Source organism: Pristis pectinata, chromosome 15, assembly GCF_009764475.1.
Source record: "Pristis pectinata isolate sPriPec2 chromosome 15, sPriPec2.1.pri, whole genome shotgun sequence".
In the NCBI taxonomy this organism is placed as follows: domain Eukaryota; kingdom Metazoa; phylum Chordata; class Chondrichthyes; order Rhinopristiformes; family Pristidae; genus Pristis; species Pristis pectinata.
Genome location: NC_067419.1, coordinates 23,571,435 through 23,592,569, shown reverse-complemented (window position 1 = coordinate 23,592,569; position 21,135 = coordinate 23,571,435). Strand labels below are relative to the sequence as shown.

The 21,135-nt window shown below is 40.4% G+C and overlaps 1 protein-coding gene across 4 annotated transcripts in view; it reads left to right on the top strand.

Moving 5' to 3' along the window:
• dusp16 (dual specificity phosphatase 16) overlaps positions 1-21,135 on the top strand; it is a 57,069-nt gene that overhangs the window by 27,314 nt on the left and 8,620 nt on the right. For 3 of the 4 annotated variants that reach the window (XM_052030362.1, XM_052030361.1, XM_052030364.1), the window contains 2 exons: positions 6,165-6,684; positions 12,879-13,017. In XM_052030362.1, the coding sequence (XP_051886322.1) occupies positions 6,454-6,684; positions 12,879-13,017 (370 nt within the window). In that variant the 5' untranslated portion in view covers positions 6,165-6,453. Of the gene's footprint in view, positions 1-788; positions 935-6,164; positions 6,685-12,878; positions 13,018-21,135 lie in introns of all 4 variants that reach the window. The other variant, XM_052030363.1, reaches the window with a different exon arrangement.

Below are 21,135 nucleotides of genomic sequence, written 5' to 3'. Positions count from 1 at the left end.
TGGTTAGGATCCTAAACTGGAGGAGGGCTAATTTTGAGGGAACTAGGCAGGATCTAGCAGAGGTTGATTGGGAGAGCCTCCTTGAAGAGAAAGGAATGAATGTGCAAGTGGGAGGCTTTTAAGAGTGAGTTATCAAGAGTCCAGGGGCAGCATGTTCCTGTTAAGGTAAGGGTAAACCTGGCAGGTTTAGGGAACTCTGGCAGACGAGAGATATTGAGGCTCTGGTCAAGAAAAAGAAGGAAGCATACATTGGGTTTAGGAGGTCAGGGGCGAGTGAATCCCTTGATGACTATAAAAAGATTAAGAATACACTTGAGAGGGAAATCGGGAGCAAAGAGGGTATGTGATGGACTTGGCAGATAAGGTTAAGGAAAATCCCAAGAGGTTCTGTAGATATTATTAACAGTAAAAGGGTGGCTAGGGAGAGAGTGGGTCCCCTTAGAGATTAGCAGGGCCAGCAATGTCCCAAGCCACAGGAGATGGGTGGGATTTGTAATGAATATTTCTCCTCTGTGTTTACTGAGGAGAAAATCATGGTTGCTCAAGAGATGAGGGTAAATAAGTGGAGATGTTTTGGAGAACATTCATATTACCAGGGAGGAGGTATTTGCAGCCTTACAGTGCATTAAGATGGATAAATCCCCAGGGCCTAACCGAGTACATCCTCAGACTTTATGGGAAGAGAAGAAATCGTGGAGGCCCTTGTGGAGATATTTGCTTCATCTTTAGTCACTGATGAAGTTTCCAGAAACTGGAAGGTGGCTAATGTTGTTCTGTTGTTTGAGAAGGGCAGCAAGGACAAGCCAGGGAACTACAGACCAGTCAGCCTGATGTCAGTAGTGGAGAAGATACTGGAGAGAATTCTGAAGGACAGGATCTACCAGCATTTGGCTAGACAGTCTGATTAGTTGGAGTCAGCATGGCTTTGTGCATGGTAAGTCATGTTTGATGAATCTTTTCTTTGAAGAGGTAACCAAAAGGGTAGATGAGGGTAGGGCAGTGGATGTTGTCTGTTTGGACTTTAGCAAGGCTTTTGACAAGGTCCCGCATGGCAGGCTGGTCTGGAAGGTTGGGTCCCATGGAATCCCAGGAACAGCTAGTTAGGTGGATTCAAAATTGGCTTCGAGGTAGGAAGCAGAGGGTGGTGGTTCAAGGTTGTTTCTCGGGATGGAGACTGATGACCAGAGGTGTGCCACAGGGGTCGGTTTTGGGACCCTTGCTATTTGTTATTTATATGAATGATTTGGATGTGAATGCACAAGGCTTAGAGTCATATAGCGTGGTTGAGGACCTTCAGCCCAATGAGCCCATGCTGACCATGGTACCTGCCCGCCTAGTCCCAATTTCCTGCGTTCAGCCCATATTGCTCTAAGCCCCGCCCTTCCACGTACCTATCCAAGTGCTTCTTAAATGGTACAATTGTACCTGCCTCAACCACTTCCTCTGGCAGCTCGTTCCATATATTCATCACCCTCTGCATGAAAAATTTGCCCCTCAAGTCCCTCTTAAATCTTTTCCCCTCTCACCCTGAATCTATGCCCCCTAGTTTTGGATCCCCCTACACTGGGGGAAAAGACTGCTACCATTTGCAGATGACATGAAATTAGGAGGTGTTGTTGATGGTGAAGAAGGTTATCGTAGATTACAGGGGATCTTGGTCAGTTAGGGAAGTGGCCCGAGGACTGGCAAATGGATTTCATTACGGATGAGTGTGAGCTGATGCATTTTGGAAAGTCAAACCAGCGTAGAATTTGTACTATGAATGGTAGGGCACTAGGGAACATAATGGAACAGAGAGACCTAGGAATACAAGTGCATAGTTCGTTGAAAGCAGCGTCACGGGTAGACAGTGGGGGAAAAAGGCATTTCGCACGCTGGCCTTCAGTCAGGGCATTGAGTATAGGAGTTGGGACATTATGATGAAGTTGTACAAGTTGTCGGTGAGGCCGCACTTGGGAGTACTGTGTATAGTTTTGGTCACCCTGTTTTAGGAAAGACATAGTTAAATTGGAAAGGGCGCAGAAAAGATTTACAAGCATGTTGCCAGGGCTAGAGGGCCTGAGTTATAGGGAGAGGTTGGCCAGGCTAGGTTTTTCCTTGGAAGGTAGGAGAATGAGGGGTGACCTTGTAGATGTGTTTTAAAATTATGAGAGGCTTGGATAATGTGGATGGTAACAGTCTTTTCCCCAGGGTAGGGGAGTCCAAAAGTGGGGGGCATGGATTCAGGATGAGAGGAGTAAGATTTAAAAGGGACCTGAGATGCAACTTTTTCCACACAGAGGGTGATGAGTATATGGAACGAGCTGCCAGAGGAAGTGGTTGAGGCAGGTACAATAGCATCATTTAAGAAGCACTTGGATAGGTACATGGAAGAGTGGTGGGAGGGGTGGTGGGGAGCTGGAGGGATATGGGATGAATGCAAGAAATTGGGACTAGCTAGGTGGACAATGTGGTCAGTATGGACTCGTTGGGCCAAAGGGCCTGTATCTGTGCTATATTGCTCTATGACTTTATAACTTGTACTTGTGTTCTGAAATTACACTTGTCCATTTAACATAATTTCTGGTTAATATTTTAACTACATTCATTAATATGTAAGATATCTTTATTAGTCACATGTACATCGAAAGACAGTGAAATACAGCTTTTGCATAGAATGTTCTGGGGGCAGCCTGCAAGTGTAGCTACGCTTCTGGTGCCAACGTAGCACGCCCACAATTTCCTAACCTGTACGTCTTTGGAATGTGGGAGGAAACCATTCTTAAAGAATATAGAGAAGTAGGAAATTGCACAATAATTCTAAACAGGTATAGTTGAAAGTCTAAAGCAGAGAGTGTTTGGAAAGGTTGGGGGGAATGACAGTTGGAATGGATTGAACTAGGTAAAAGAAAAAACTTGAGACAGAGCATGGTGTATTGGGGAAGGTTCATTTCAGATCAGCTTCCGGTGGAACCACGTGTAACGTATAAGGCAGTGCATACTGTTTGGAAGAAAGGACAATTAAATATGTGTTTTTTGTTTGCTTTATGAATTTGTTTTTAATGATGTCCTAGTAGTGTGCATATATTTTAATACCATGTTTGAGAAGGGAGAGAATATTTGGTGGAAAATGAGGGGAACGTTGCTGGAGAATGATAGGGTGAAGAAAGTGGTGATCAGGCAAGAGGTTAAGAGTTAAAAGACTTTTTTTAATGGAGAAGTGCAAAGGTATTGGGAGCTAGTTTTGGTGAGTGCCTAGATGCAGTTTTGGATTTGCTGCACTGGAAACTTTGCAGTTTCGATGACTGCAAGACATGATGACTTGGCATATTATCTAAAGCAGAAGATTTTTCCCGTTTTGTTGAACTTTATGACGGTATTACATAATTGATGGATGACATTCTCAGATTCTGTTGCTTGGAAATGATTTCTGCAGTCTATGTTAAAAGTGAACTTTAATTCCTGGCTAAACCATGGTGGCATGCAGTTATCACCTAAAAACTGCTTCTAATACTACTGGAGAATCTGACTGAAGAGTCCAATCTGACTGCCGGGTATTGGGAAGATTCAAATCAAATTTGCCAGTTGGTCACATTGGGCGATTTTGAGGTGGTGTACTGAAACTGAGGAGAAGGAAATAAAGGATCCTATGTAGGATTCTTCCTATGGATCTCTTCCTGTAGGATCAGGACTTCTTCCTGTGGGAAGGGGATGATGGTCAGGAGAGAGATTGGGAACATCAGGGGAGAATAGCTATGGAGGAGCAGTTGATTGGATCCTGTAGTCAGATTAATCCTGATGAGGCATTGCCAAGCAAGTGCTGAGGGAGTCAGTAGTCTAGTGATAATGTTCAAGTGAAAATGAGTACAGGAGTTGGAATGTCATGTTATAGCTGTACAAGATGATTGTGAGACCGCACTTGGAGTGCAGTTCTTGTCACCATGCTACAGGATTGATGTGATTAAGCCAGAGAGGGGACAGAAAAGATTCACAGGATGCTGCTAGAACTGGAGGGCTTGAGTTGTAAGGAGAGACTGGATAGGCTGAGATTGTTTTCCCTGGAGTGAAGGAGGCTGAGACAGTGACCTTGTAGAGGTTTGTAAAATCATGAGCGGCATAGATAAGATAAGTAGTTGCAGTCTTTTTCCCCCAGAGTAGGGGCAGTCTAAAACTAGAGGGCATGTTTAAGGTGAGAGGGGAAAGTAGTGAGTACATGGAACAAGCTGCCAGAGTTGGTGGTAGAGGTTGGTACAATTAAAACCTTTTGAAAGCTATTTGGACAGAACATGGGTAGGAAAGGTTTAGATGGATGGGGGCCAAATGCAGGCAAATGGGATGAACTAAGGTAGGCACCTTCGTTGGCATGGACAGGTTGGGCTGAAAGGCCCATTTCTGACCTGTATAACACTTACTCCATGAAATGGGGATTCAGGAATGTAGTTAAATATTTTCTTTAACTTGCCAGCCTCCCAGTTTGAATTAAAAATAGAATTTCACTTGAATAGTGCTGAAAAAAAATCTGCATTTGTCCAATTGAATTTCTAGACAGAGGGGTTTCTAAAGGAGCAGTGACCTTGAACTATGGTAATTTGGCTTTGTAATTTGTAATTCTACAAATGGAGTTGATTAGGGCAACTCTATTAGACAGGTTTACTGTGAGGAATCTTGGGAGAGAAGTTGTTGTAGCGTCACAGATCAGAGTAAAATGAACTTTGTAGCATGAATGTGCTCAGGCTCCCTGGAAAATGGGCTTTCGAACTCATCTTGGGGAAAAGTTGCAAAGTGTAACTACTGAGATGCAAGAGATTCTGCAGATGCTGGAATATGGAGCAATACGTACAAAATGCTGGAGGAACTCAGCAGGTCAGGCAGCATCTATGGATGGAAAGAAACAGTCAATGTTTTGGATTGATATCCTTCATCAGGACTGGGAAGTGCAACTGCTGGTCTATTTTTATTTTGGTAAAAAGTTATTCTAGTCTTTGAGAATAAAACATGTTTTGACTTTGAAGCCTGCATGTATGACATGTATCAATGTAGAATAGCACATGCCATAAATAAGACTACTGATGTGAACCTTTGGTTTTGTTCACACTGGGATGTAATTGTATATCCCTTAATATTTCATTCATTCTGCCTTTTTATGAATAGCCTTAGTGTTGCTGAAATCCTTTCCAGCTTGACCTTCTGCTCAGAGTGCTTTGCTTGTTATAACCACAATACTGTAAGATATACTGTGTGGCTGGTTATTGATTTGAAAGTCAGATGTCCAAAATATTATTAGCATTATTGATAGATTCCATAAATTAACAAATAATTAATGCACATGCTGGAATGCTAGCCCCTGATATCAATAATAACGTGAATTTATATAGTGCTTTAATGTAGCAAAGTGTCCTAACCTCTTGTTTGATAATGCACCTAGGAAGTCAGGCATTTGTTGCACACGATATTATGATATGAAGTTTGGTGTTAGGTTTTAAAGAGTGTCTTGGAGAAGGAGTTGGAAAAGTTTAGGAAGGAATTCCAGAATTTGGTACAGGCACAGCTAGCAGTGGTAGCATTTTCAGGGTGGTTTACAGTGAACTGTAAACGAAAATTTGCAGATGTGGATCTGCAGGTATTACGGTGAGGTCTAGTTCATATTTACCTGAGTCTGTTGGAAAAGGCTGCAAATAACATAGTCTGTCAGAGGGCTTAACTATTTCCAGGAAGTTGGGGATTTTTGGATTCAGCTGAAATTGTGGGGGCAGTGGTACTATTGATGTTTGCAATCATAACACCATGAAGCTCTTAGCAAATTAATTTTTGCATCAAGCTACATTTGTGGAAATTCTGAAATTGCTGATAGTCCCGTGTAATGTTAGCTAACTACAATGGTGCCACCCCCATTACTACAGTACTTTTTAAGACCTAGGCCAGTGACATAGGAAGTTTTAAGATTTATTAATTGCAGTGTCTTGAAAAACTTAGTTCCATTTCAGCCTATCTGTGGTAGAACCTTTCAAATTATGAGCATTGCCCTATGTACTGTATATTAGCTTTAACAAATATTGGACAGAATTACACATTTAATTCTAAATATTTTAGCAGTTGTGCATCTCTTTGTGGCAGTGTTGTGTGGTAAACAGTTCATTTTCAGACTCTGTGCATCTTTCTAAAGATTCTTTCTGTGTTATTTTCAGGTTTTCCAGTTGGAATAGAGTTGCAGATATAAGTGAAGAATGATGTAAGCTTAAATTATCCTTTGCACTCATGAGACGATGGTGTTCTCAGGCAACCCACAGTAAACCTGTTGTCCAGTAACAGAACATTAACAGTAAAACAAAATTTACAGCTTATAGACCATAGAAATGGATTTTATTTTTCTAAATCAATTACAATCTACATGACATCATTAAGCTTCTGCCGTAATGAAGTGGCTGATTCTTTAAGTACAACTGACCCATAATTTGGGGACGGCACTGTGTCACCATGGATGATGAAAAATCCAGGACTCAGATGGTAACTGCTGAGAAGCTGGTGGGACTGCTGGAAAACGGCATAGAGAAAGTGCTAGTTATTGACAGTCGTTCCTTTGTTGAGTACAATGCCTCGCATATCTTGGATGCTGTGAATATTAATTGCTCAAAGCTCATGAAAAGAAGACTACAGCAAGACAAAGTACAAATCATAGAACTCATCCAGCATTCTGCAAAGCAAAAGGTAGGATTATGATAGAAGAGTAAAGCTGGAGAATATCCAGTAAACTTACAGACTTTCAAAATTATTTCTATTTTTAATTGCTCCTCTAGTTTTAAGTTTGATAATTTAGCTATAAAATTTAATTTTTATTATAAATTTGTAGTGTGTCTGTCCAATGAAGACTAAATATTTATGGTATTGCAGTATCTGGTGTAAAGTTGAAACAACTGTTAATCATATCTTATTTGATTCCACCTTTGATCCCTAGCACTAACCTATAACACTGATTTTTTAAAAAAAAATTTAAATGTATAGCGTGGGAACAGGTTAGTGTTGACTTCATCAAATGCTTTAAAGATTTGAAAAGATGAATGTCAGAATCGAAATTTCCATTTAGTGGAAAAGGTTTCTACATTTCCTTTTTTTTAGAAAAATTGAGCAAATTTAGAATGTGTTATAAATTTTGTTTCCAAATGATGCTTAATGTAACACTTATAAAGATTTGGCACAACTGTGCATATATGTGGATGTACTCCAAACAATCTACCTTCCACCTTGTTTTATCTTGTCTTTTCCTTCTGTTCCTTTTTCTTTGTGCCAGCCCAGCTTTCCCTTAAATTCATTGACCTCTCCCCTGTGGTAGTGAGTGTATACTGTCACCATTCAGAATAAATACGTTTCTCCTGAATTCAATTTTGGATTTATTCACAACTGGCTTATTTGTGGCTGCTAGTTTTGGACTCTCCCATAGGGAGAAATATCTATTTATGAGTTTGGGGGGGAAAAAAAACTTGATCAGATTAATCTCTGTCTTCTGCTTTCTGCAATGATAAGCCCTAATCTTCTTGAAAATACTTGTTCAAAGTAGTGTTAAGAATGTTCGAAAATGTGCTTGGGGTTAAAGGGGGCAATATTCTGGTGATTTTTTTTTAAACTATTGAAAGAAGTTGACATTGTTAGGGATTGAATCAGAGAATTGTTATTTTGCGGCAGAGCCATTCATCCATTGACTCTGTGGCGGCTAGTAGAGCAAGCGCTCTACTTCCACAGGCCTATAATTATTTTCTGTCTGATATCTAACCAATTCCCTTTTGGAAAGCCCTGATTTGCTGTGATTTTACCACACTCAGGTAAGATTTCCAGATCACGACATTGCTCTGTGTATTTTTTTTAGTTTTTCCTCACGGCCTCTCTGTATCTTTTACTCCTTGGTGATTGAATCATCTGCTAAAGGGGATAGTGTCCTCTCTTTCCCCTATCTAAATCAGTCATGATCTTGTGCACCTCTATGAAATCTCAATCTTCTTTGCTCAACCTTCCCCAGGGTGACCTTTATAGCTCCAATCTATCATACTTGGATCCATTCATGTCGAGTAAATTCCGTCTCCAGTACCTTCACATCCTTCCTAGAATGAAATGGCTGGAGCTAGACACAACTCCCTAGTTGTGGTCTAACTGGCATTTCATTGGTGTTTAAGTGAAAATAAATTTGAATTGTAATACTGAGTCTTGCAACTAAATTCTTATATTTTTGCAAGTTTCAATATTCATGTCCCTTTTTAAAGCTCTCTCCTCCATATTCATCGTGAAAAATGTTATCCATGAAAGTACAAAAATAATCCCTATTTTTTTTTGCAAGCAGTATAATTTAATCTTAACAAAAATGTTTACCTAACTTCCTTTTTAAATAGTTAAGATTTTTGAGGTGTTCTATAGCTTTAACCATTGTCATGCTTAAATGAATATACAATGAACATCATGACACATTGATTAAAAATTTAATCAACTTAGTTTTGAATCTAAGATTATTTTTCTTTAAATTTGCATTCAAAATATTCATAAGTTTTGTGAAGTTGTGGTTACACTATGCTGTATTCTCCTTACCAAATTAATCCAGTACCTTCTGACAATGGAAGGGACCAAAATAACTTGGACAAACACATCTCAGAGAGAGATGTACCAGTAACCTGCAACAGAGAAATCTTGTGCATCACTTTCTGCTGAAGTAGCCATGGTTAGAAAGCAGATTGATACAAGCAATATGTCCTTGTCTTTGCATTCAGTCACTCTGAGTGCATTCTATGACACGCAGCAACAAGAATATTAAGTATAACAGTAAAGACAAGTGCAGTAGAAGTGGAGAGAGATGAATTGGGAATTTTCCCAATGTCACGTTCTGATAAGATAAAATACTGCTCCTACATGCTGACTCTTATCTCACACAAGCAAATACACTATTATTTCATGCACACACCTCAATGTGCCACTCCCACACTCACCACGTGATCGACATTCAAACCTTGCCACCACCAACTGCTCCAGTTTTCAAGAGGGCAGCAAAAAGTTTATTCATTGTCCTTCATCTCCTCCATTTTGGCCAAAGTAGCCAGGAATAGGAGAGAGGCCATTTGCATGGCAAGGCATCCCTTCCAAGTTCAGTGCCCGTCCACCATATAAGAGGCCATCCTCTGAATGATGGGCCCACACATCAGCTTCCATCCTTAATCTGCCAGGTATGCTAATTAACAAATCTTCATACTAATTATAACATCACCTTTTATGTGAAAAGTTGGACATACCCTCTTAACAATCATCATCGCCGCATCACTTTAAAGTGTTTCTGCTGCAGCTTGCAATACAACTGTTGTCTGTTTTTTTTTCTTTGTGGGTTTCAGGAGAGGTCAACTGTCTTCTTCCTCCATGAGAGGCGAATAGCCATGCAGGAGCAGCAACAGGGGTCACTGAAGAGAGGTTGGGAACAGTAGTGGGAAGGTTTTGATGAAGAGCACAGTGGGTCATTGCCTCTGTTACCCTACACACACCATTTCTGAGACTGACACCAAAATGAACAAAAATAGGTTGGACAAACACCCATCAGAGAGAGATGCACCAATAGGCTGCAATATGGCAACAGGTTGAGGGCGTCTGGTCCATGGGCTTACCGGAGGTGAGGCCCCCATGGCCGCAAGGGACTGTCAAGGGTCACCATTTCATAACAAGGCCAATGCAGATGCTCACTCATTAGCATGCTATTGTGCATGCTTGGTTAAATGATGAGGATAATGGAGGATCCACATCTGCCTGCATGTGAGGTTGTGTAGAGTCGGGATGCCATGACCACCTCCTTCGGACATCATGAACCCTTACAGGGTCTTTACATTAGTCCCCTGGCGCAGACCTTACCAGAGAGGGTGAAGCTGCTGTGGAGACAGAGACAGAGGGAACATAAGATCTTCCTCTTATGCAATGTTGGCTTGATCCAGTTGACATTTGATGATTGACTGCTACGTGAGTGCAGCTTCATGCTATAAGGGAATAATGACATCACACCAGGAAACTACTTGATATCCCTGTGAGTGGAGAGATGGCACTGATGAGCTATGCACTGGCCTTGGATGCCATTCATGGGCAGATTGCTGCCCTCTGATGCAAGGATGTTACTCATCAGCAGCTCATTCTCCAAGGGCAAAGGGATGCTGCACATGACTGGATAGCTATTCTGTGTGAACAGAGATCTGTTGTATGTCAGCAGCCTGTCTTGTGTGAGCAAAGAATTGCTATTTATGAGCAGATTCCTCTCCTTTAGGAGAACAGAAATGGCATAGGGCAACACATCTCTTGTGCACGAGCATTGTCATTCATACTACCCGCCAGATTCACAGCCCACCTGACCAACACCCATCGTCACCATCAAGAGTCTACTCAGATTGCACAGAAAGCTGACTGCAGTGAGGAGTGATGGAGCAGGGGTGAAACACCTGCATCTCAGGGTCTGGAGCTGGGTTGGTCTGAGTGCCATCTGATTGTTCTACTGTTCTTTAATGAGTCCTCTGAGACGTCACCTGGTGTGCAGGTTTAGCACATTAACCTCCCTTCTCACAGCTATACCAATTCATTTGCCACTATGGCCTCTTGAGGGCAAGTGGTGAGCATGCTGCTTACAGTTAGTAATCTCAGTCTTTTCCTTCAATTGCCCTGGCTCATCCAGGGTTACAAACTTCTGGTGGGTCACAAAGGATTTCTGTTGGACATGAAAGGAAGCAGCCTTCCAGCATACCACTAGCCACACGGGGATTATTGTGACATTGTGTTAGACCTTCTAAACACATGAAAGATTGGAAAATGCAAGGGGAACTCGGATATTGAAGTTTGAGAAGAAAGTTACTTTCCATTTCTTTTTAATGTATTGTTATTAACTTGTGTCAACACACCAGCACTGTTACGCTTTCATTTTGAGCAAGTAAATGGCAGGTGTCAGTCTCTCTGTGGGGCAGCTGCTGGCATCACTAAATATCGTGTCAAGCCTCATCTCAAAAGGTTGCTAAATTCATGCATATTGTATGAATGTATTCAAGCTTAATCTTAATGGGATGATAGCTTTGAGGAATGGTATTGTGAAAGGGTCATTTGTCTGAATAGATGATTGTATAGACTCTTCCCAAAGAGTATTTCTGTGATGGAGGCCCTTATGGGCTTTGCAGTCAGTGCCTCCTTTGCTCTGCTGGGAGAGGACATTTTGGATGTTCAGCAAGCTTCCCTTGGAATAGGGAACTCCAGAGATAACAGGCACATACAAGAGCTGCAGTGGAATTATAATTGATTGCTGGTAGAGAGATGGAAATTATCAGTCTTAGTGATGGCATGGACTGCCTTTATTACAGATCTGCTATTGTGACTGGGGTGGAAATATGATTCGAACAATACAAACACTTCGTTCAAGGGAAGGTGGCAGCAAGGATGAGAGAAGTTGGAGATCTGGCAGTCGTTAGCGAGGACAAATGATAGTAGTGTACTTAGAGGGGATAGTACCTGGAAAATGACGACTATAAATATTCTGCAATTTTGCATAGATAAAGTGCAGAAAATTATTGAACGATGATATGACATTGCATCTGTCGAAATGTTCCTTTGCTAGACTCCCAATGGACTTGATCTTACTGAGATTTCCCAGTGTTTATATGGGGATATTGATCCTGTGCCAAGTTAGGTCAAGCACAGGGCCTGGGACCACACACATTTCAAGAGGGATGATAGGGCTGTGGAGACGTATGGTAGATACCTTGTTTAATTATTTGTGGTTTTGCTTAATTCAGAAATAGTTAAAAACTTTGATGGCTTTGACAGCCAGCAAAGCTGGTAGTGGGAGTTAATGAGTGTGTCATTAGAGACCTTACCACTACTCAGATCTTGTTGCTAAAGGAAGGAGCACAGTTGATTAGATGCTCTCAATTCTAGTGAAGAATAGTTCATGACCAATTTGAACTTTAACAAAATACTTGCATTGACTGAGCACCTTTCATGATCTCGGAACATTCCAAAATGTCCTGCATTGAATGTAGAACATTTTTGAATGTGTGGTCCAACAGTTCTAGTTTCAGCAAAGCCAGTCCAACTGTTTCCTTTTGGTTGTATTGTGAATTCTTTGCAACAAACCTTTACATTGTTGGAAGTTCAGCAGCTTGTTTTGTATCAATTTAAATGTTATGCCTGGCAGGTATATGTTCTGTTAAAAGAATGGCACTGGAAGCAATAAAGCTGTTAAACTGCATGTAAAAACCGAAGACCACCAGTGACTAATAATTGAGATGATCCATTTTCAATTTGCATCCAAATTATGATTTTTAGCTCCTAGTAATTGGTCAAAAGTCAACAGACGGCCTAATATAGACTTAATATCTTTATCGTATTCTCTCTTATGATGATACAGTCTACAATAGTCATCAAATATCCAGAGGCCATTCTTTCCTGTAAGCCAAAATAACACATGTCAATAGGGTCTTTGAACTGAGGAGATTTACATATTTTTCTTTAAATAAAAGATATAGTTTTGTCCTATTAATTGGAATACAAATTTGGTGTTGTGAATGTTATTTCAAAACTAAGGGAAACAGTGAAGAAGTGTACTATGTTCCTTACTAAATTTTATTTGATCCAATATAGTTTTGTAGGTAACGTTCTTTCTTTGCTTAATGTGTAGAATTACAGTTCCTAGAACTTTTACGTCTGTCCTAGAAGAATGTACACTACACGGTGTATGGATTTGATAATGAATGAGCAGGAACTTTTTTTTAAAAAAAACACAAATGTTATATTTCTGAAACTTTAAAATTTTACAACAGGGACATTATTTCACATATACAAAAGAAAACAAAATGTTGATATTTTGATATTGACTATTACTTACTCTTCATTGTGTATCTCCACTGCCATTACAGATTGAGTTTGATGTTAAACAAGAGGTGGTGGTATATGACCAATGCACACAGGATGTCAGTCGGCTGTCTTCTGACTGTTTTCTATCTGTTCTTCTGAGCAAACTGGAGAAGAAGTTTAACAACGTGTCCCTCCTTACAGGTAGGATTCACTATTATCTGAAATATTCTACAAAGGAGAAACTACATAGGATCACAGAGAGATTACCGAATAGAAGGAGGCCATTTGGGTTTTTAGGTCCATGGTAGGAGGAAGCAAGAGCAACTCAGCTTGTCCCTCCTCTTCGATTTAAAATAACTTGGAAAGCGTGTTTCATAATTTTGCTCACAATAAGTTGAATGATGCATTTTATAAAGATATTTTACTTATAAGTGTTACACTGTGTAACATCACCATTGCTCAGTTTTGCTTCCATCATGAGTCCAATCCAGACTTCATTTCAGCTGGACAAAAGCTGAATTCCAGAATTGAGTTGGAAGTATCTGCCCTTGAAAGTTAAACCAATGTCTGACTGGGTGTGAGGCCAAGGAGCCCTAGTAACATTTGAAGTCAAAGGGAAGAATCTCTCCTGGCTGGAATTGTATCCAGCATGATCCGAGTTAGTCGTGGCTGTGGTTGTTGAAGTTCAATCACTTGCCCTACAGCATTGTTGCAGGTGATTTTCAGGGTAGTCTCCTGATTCCGTTCATCTTCAGCTGCTTCATCAATGACATTACTTCCATCGTAAGGTTAGAAGTAGAGATAGTTGCGACTTGCAGAATATTCAATTCCATCCTCAAATAAAGAAGCACCAGGATGCAGTGAAAACCTGGACAACATTGCCTTATAGTGTGACAAGTGATATCAGGCAACAACCATCTCTGATAAGAGATGATCTAATCACCTTCCTATGACACTCATTGGCATTACCAACAGCAGGTTCCTCACCATCAATATCTTGGGAGTCACCATTGTGATAGAGTAATTTCTACAGATTCAATGATAAAGCTTCCTAACCCAGGGCAAAGCAGCTTTCTTGATTAGCACTCATTTTGCCAGACTAACCATTGGTGCAGCATGGCTGTAGTGTATGCCATCTACAAGTGAACTGAAGCAATCCAAAACTGCTTCCTTAACAGCAGCTTAAAAGCTGGGGTCCTCTTCTACCAGGATAAACAAGTACCACAAGTGCCACCACCTGCAAATTCTGCTCTAAATCACACATCTTGATGTGAAAATATGTTACCTTTCTTTCAATGAAACTGGTCTAAGTACTAAAATTCCGCACACAGCGGCACAATGGGAGTATTTCTCCGCAAGGAATTACTGGACCAAGATGTTTCATTACCACTTTCACAAAGGAAATTAGTGAAGAGTAAATGCCAATAATACCTACATTTCTTCATGAATATTAAAATATATTCTGCAAAATTATAAGCTGCAAATTGACAGAACTTTTGTTAAATGGTGTGGAAATTCACATTAACTGATGTGGTGCCTTAGTTGATGGACAGAAAATGTACTCTAGATGTAATATTTTCTTAATGTGAATTTTGCTGGTGAAGGATTAGCTACTAGGCCTTGTGATGCATTACGTATCATCAAGACCACCAATGTGTAATTGGGACCAGTTTTGGTAATGTTTGCCTCCAAGAAATAGAAATGGGGAGATGGGTTAGATATGGGTGGATTAAATGGCTGGTGAGCAAAGACTGGGAGAGTGACATGTTGGGATAGGTGTGAAGCTACAGGAGGTTAGCAGGGGGATTAGGAATGGGAGAAGAGGGTTATGGCTAATATTTAAAATAAAATTAAATCTCATTTCAGAGAAATTGGCTGTTAATTTACTCAGGAGCTTAAAATTAATGCTAGAACATGCAAAATGGAATAGTCCTCATTTTTTTGAAAAAAAAATTCTCATTTATTGATGAGAATGTAAGTCATCAAATTGCTTGGGGAAAAAAAAATCCAAATCTTAATTTCAGGAACTTGAAGTACTTTAGTAAGGAAGTAATATAAAACATTTGGAAATGTGTTTCATCAAAGCACGGTTAAAAATATATGTATGGTTATGCTTGGAAGTCTCAACTCTCCCCAAAGGGAAGGTGCTGCATGAGTTTTGGTAATCCTATCTGCTTCCTCTGGGACAGAACTCGATTCAGGCCATGTAAAGGTGAAAGTGATTAACGAAAGAGAAAATTATAAGTGAATAAAATAAAATTTGGTTCTGAATGCCACAGTTGATTGAACAATATTTCCAATCCAGAGTTTCGTACCCTGTTTTCAAAATTGTGACAATGGCTGTATCTATCTACATTTGGTAAGAAATGAGGGGAATCCATTAAGGCAGCCAAATTCTCAGTTTCTTAGTTTGAAATATCCCATCCAGACTACTTGTAACTAACTGAAATTTTTGCTTGCTAAGAAATTTTAACAAATTAGACCCAGAATTCTATTATGGTCAATATATAGGAAATGTTATTTGGTTAAATTAATGGTGGTACTTGTGCTCTCATGAAATGGCCAACTTGATAAACAATGTTATTTTTGTGAAATGTATAAAAGCTTGTCTAGATAAAAGGAATTGATGAGGCCTTTCTGAGACAAATTGAGTAACACCATGTCAAAATTAAATACGGCACAATTTAATTCCTTTTCTTCTACCTCTTCAGCTTTTAGTTTTTCATATTAATTCTTTCATGTCAAAATGCTTCTCCTACACAATACACTGTAATTGTGCAAGAGTGAAAGGTGTGTCCTTTGGGATAACTGCTCTTTACATGCAGACAAGTCCCTCTGGGTTTGGTGTAAATCATTTATCATAAATTTGAGCTTTGTTTTGTTTTGCATTTCTCTTTTTCCTCCTCTGCTCACATGGCAATGATTCATATTTTTAAGTATAGTTCCAAAGTATCTCTGAAACATAATACCAATTTGATAAAGTGAAGACTATTCACACATGGGCCTGAATAGTGGCAATTTGAAGGATTTTTCATCACACCAGAAATGGTAACAAAGGCTGTGTGTCACTAGACTAACAATCAAATCCCCCTATGCTACCTGAAGAATTTAAGTTTGATTAACTAAATTAATCTGAAATAGAAAGCTAAAATCAGTGTCATTGTTAGGGCTACAATCAGTAATTGTCACCATGAAAATTCCAGAATTTCCAAAACAAACCTCATTTGATTCACTAATGCCCATGGTGGGGGGAGGGGAAGAAAATCTGCCATCCATTTCCAATCAAACCTGTATGTGATTTGGTCAAGTATGAACTATCCAATAGGAGAAATCCAATCCACCAATTAATACCCCATCAGGTCACTTGTAATCATCAGGTAATTGAAGAAAAGTGATAGTGTTGTCTGGCTGCACTAATCAATACCACTGATGCTTAGTTTTTGGATCTACCAGGATAATTCAATTCCACATCTCACTACTTGAATTTTGGTAAGACCAAAAGCCTAGGCATCAGGCAACATTTGACTGGGTGTGTTGTTATCAAGTATTTAAAATTGGCTGGAGTCTAAGGGTAAATTCTTCTTTGGTCAGAGTCATACCTATCAAAAAGAATAACAGCTATGGTTGATGAGGCCAATCACCTCAGTCCAAAGACGATGCCTGAAAATAATGCATGATTACTATGAAAGTGCAGGGATGCATACATTTCATTTGGATTGGGAAACCATTTGACTGTGGCCCCAGAAGAAACTGACATGTTCTACGTACTTTAGAATTTCTTGGCCAGTGTATTTTCAATTTTGTTATCTGGATTCATTCCATTGGAATGATGGGAATAAACGATCTAAACCTTCAGTCCAGTTACCAGAATCAAAATCTGAACGCAAACTGTCTACAGGGCAATGTTGAGAACCAGTGTTAGTAACAAAATAAATGCTGAGCTGTTCCGTCTACTAGATGGATGGGAGATCAAAGCTGCCCATCCCATGTAGAACTCTGCTCAGCAGGGCCCTTTTCACATTAACCAATGCTGTGGCACAAATCCAGGTCTGAGTCTTGTGAGAAACACCAAGGTACCTGTACAAACACCTGGCATGGCAGTAGCAGTGGTTTTAAGCATGAAGCTCTGCTTCTGGTTAAGGTGAATCTATTGATTGAACCGGGAGTGGCCTAACAAACTGGAGCAGGCACCCTGCCTCTGAAAAATAATTGCACTTCATGGGGTTAGTGGTGGACACCCTGGGGGAAGTACCGTGGATGGGTGCTCTCGAAAGAAATAAACAGGAGGCCTACCAGGAACGTGGCCCATAGGATGGCCACAGTCATCAGTGGCAGAGTCTCCAACAGTAGCTCAGGTATGAACTGTCGCTTGAAAGCTCAAGCAGGACTTCTTTGATTCATTAAGGCCTGATGTTCTAGTTGGTGCCAGTGCGGTTTCTTTAAAGCACTTGTGTGCTTTGGATTTGCAGCACTGATGTCAAACGTGTTGCATATCCATTGACGTTGCTGCTCTACACCCTATTTCTATATTAGTACTTCATTTTCATTCGGCCACGGTGCTCTGACCTTCCCTATCTTTTCCTTTCATGATGTTAAGTGGGACAGAGAAAGAACGCTCTCAGGATGGGAGGCTACATCGCTTCCAGTCCAAACCCAAGGTCATTCCAGCCTCAGTGATCATGAAACAGGATGTAGATGATACTTGCTTATGCACACATTCAGAGGCCCAACTCATGACTGACTTGCTCGCTGAAGCACACAAGAGAATGAGCTTTGCACTTAAATGTCCATAAAGGTCCTCTACCAAACTGTTTTGTTGCACAACACCGCCAACCAACAATGTCTATGCTGAGTCCTTGGGAAAATGTGGACCACTTCTCATATCTTGAGAGCCTGTATTAGCGAGGGCAGTCATCAACTGAAATTCATCATAACCTCCCAAATCCTCCAAATCAATAGACAGGATAAGTGGATCAACATGAATATTCTCTCCCAGTTCAACTGTTCCAGCATCAAAGCTCTAAGTACACTTGGTCAAATTTGCACAGGAGATGTCATGTACATGCCTAATACCAGACCACCAAACGGGCACTCTACTCCGAGCTCCATCATGACAAAAGGTTATAAGGAAGACAGAGGAAGTGCTTCAAGGATGTTCTCAAAGCCTCCTTGGGAAATTGCAGCTTCTTCACTGACTTGATTTAATGAGCAGAGTTGATAGAGGAAAATGTGTAGATGTTGTGTACTTTGACTTCCAGAAGGCATTTGACAAGGTGTCACTTAAAAGCGTGGTACACAAGATAAGGGTCCACGATAGTGGGGGAAGTGTGTTCACATGGATTATCACACAGAAGATAGAAAGTCAGAATAACTGGGTCTTTTTCAGGCTGGAAGGATGTAACCAGTGGAGTGCCCAAGGATCAGATCTTGGTCCTCAATTATTATTGGAAGAGGAGGCAGAGTGTAAGGTATTTGAGTTTGCCAATGATACTAAAATAGGTGGGAGGGTTTGTTGTGATGATGATATTTGGACTTTGCAACTGAATGTGGACAGGTTGAGTGAGTGGGTGAAAACTTGGCAAATAGAGTTTAATGTGAGGGAAGTGTGAGATTGGAGGAATCAAAGGGCAGACTATTATTTGGAGATAAATTGGAGGATCTAGGCATACTTGAGCATGAATCAGTTACCTGCTGGTGCAGCAAGTAGTTAGGAAGGCAAATGGCATATTTGGCTTAATTGTAGTTTAGTAAAAGGAAGTATTGTTATATTTTTGCAGGATAAAATACTGTGCGGAGTTTTGCCCCCTATTTAAAGGATTTACTAGCATTGGAAGCAGTCCAAAAGAGACTCAGTAGGCTAATTCCTGAGATGAGAGGGTTGTCCTGTCATGAGCAGCTAAAGAAGTTGGATCTGTATTGTTTGAAATTTAGAAGAATGAGAAGTGGTCTAAGGGGACATGACAGGGTAGATGTTGAGATGTTTTCATGGGACCCTCACCAATGAGATGAATACTAACCCCCATTTATGAAGAACATTTATATATTAATGGAACTGCAGGCATAAATGATAAATAGCCTTTGTGATGTAAAGAGTATGTAGTGAGGTAGTTAAGTTACTGTCTTCCTGCTTACTGTTGCTGAGAAATATTTCTCAGGATTAGGTTTATTACTGTCTATATGAAGTGAAATGTGTTGTTTTGCGGCAGCAGTATAGTGCAAAAACATTTTTAAAAAAAAACTATAAATTACAAAATAAATAGTGCAAAAAAAAGGAACAATGAGGTGGTGTTCATGGGATCATGGACTGTTCAGAAATCTGATGATGGGAAGAAGCTGCTCCTCAATCGTTGAGTGTGGGTCTTCAGGCACCTGTACCACCTCCATGATGGTAGTAAGGAGAAGAGGGCATGTCCCAGATGGCGTGGTCCCTAATGATGGATGCTGCCTTCTTGAGGCATCGCCTCTTGAAGATGTCCTCGATGGTGGGGAGGAGTGTGCCCGTGATGGAGCTGGCTGAGTCTACAACCCTGTGCAGCCTCTTGCGATCCTGTGCATTGGATCCTCCGTACCAGGCTGTGATGCAACCAGTCAGAATGTTCTCCACCATCTATAGAAATTTGCAAGAGTCTTTGGTGATGTACCAAATCTCCTCCAACCCCTAACAAAGTAGAGCTGCTGGCATGCCTTCTTCGGTTGTACTTCTTTTGGTTGTATTTTGGGAGAATAGCTTGTCTACTATACCAGGAATCCTTAAATAAGTTCATGGATCTAAAATGTCTCCAGTTTATTTACAATTGGTCCATTTTCATTAATGTATGCAGTGAACCACATGTGAAATGTTTTTAATGTGAAAGATTAATTCAAACAGATCTAAGCTGTATCAGCTCTTGACTGAAGAAGATTGATCTGTATTGAGGTAATCACTTCTTCAGACTTGGCATGCTCATGTGAACATGTTATTGAGACATGTAAGAAGGGACACCATCAGTTATCTAAGACTGCCAACCAGGGAAGTAGAGATTAGTATGTTTAAAATGTATGATTTTATAACAAATGAACTATATAATAGAATGTAAGAATTATTGTGGGGAAAATTAGATCTTAATACAAATTTGGGGTCTGTTGAGTGCAGTGTGTGCCTGAATGCTCTGGACTTCTGCACATGGAACCATGGGATGTGCTGGTAAGATGCAGGTGCATCTAACCTTTCACTCCACCACGGAATTGGCATTAAGCCCAGGGTATTCATAATGTGGGTGAAAGGCTGGATACACTTCATATCTGGCCCCTCAAATACTCCAGTTATGGCTGGTGTAGAGCTAACACAGATCTGTTTATTTAAATAGGTTAATGATTAACAGGATGAACTTAACTAAGTTTTTTTTGTTTTGGATTTGCTGGAGTGCAGTAAACCAACCAGAGTATAATCATTATTGTTTTTCACTTTGGGAAAGAAAATGTATTTTCAATTTATTACCTTGGGGGCAGGGAGTCATGCTATTGTATTTTTAGGCAAAGTGTGAATTAGGAAAGGGTATCAAGTCAAAAATTTAATTTTAGTAGTTTCTAAACCTTGTCCTGCTAGATTAGGAGAATTAGGACCAATCCTGACTTTGGTGATGGAGACTGGGGACAAATCTTGAGCCCAGTTTCTAGAATAGAGGGTAAATTCCACAATGCTTTGGAAAAGGGGGGAAAAATTAGGTTGGGTTGGTTTTACATTTACATTAAGTTGGGTGGCAGGGGGATGGGAACCACAGCAGCTGGGTAACAGGTGGCAAGGTTGAGGGCAAGAAAGACTGAAAGGAAGGACAACAAGGGGCAGGCTAATAAACATGGTGGCACTGGTGGGCTGAAATGTGTCTACCTTAACGCTAGGAGTATTGTGGGTAAGGAGGATGAACTTAGAGCCTGGAGCAGTACATGGAATTATGATGCTGTTGATAGAGACCTAGATGCACGAGCGACAGGACTGGTTTTGTTGTTTTAGATGTGATAGCGGGGTAAAAGAGGTGGAGGGGTTGCACTACAGAGGCAATTCAGGTGGAGCTCAGAAATAGGGTGGGTGCAATTATGCTGATGGGATTTTACTATGGGCCCCCCAATAGCCACCAAGAGGTGGAGGAACAGATATGTAGACAGATTATGGAAAGGTGCAGAAACAACAGAGTTATCATTGTGGGGGACTTTAACTTCCCCAGTCTTGACTAGAACTTCCTTAATACAAGAAGCTTAAATGGGACGTGATTTCTTTGGTGCATCCAAGAAGGGTTCTTGAAACAGTATATGGAGAGTCCAACCAGAGGAGAGAACATACTG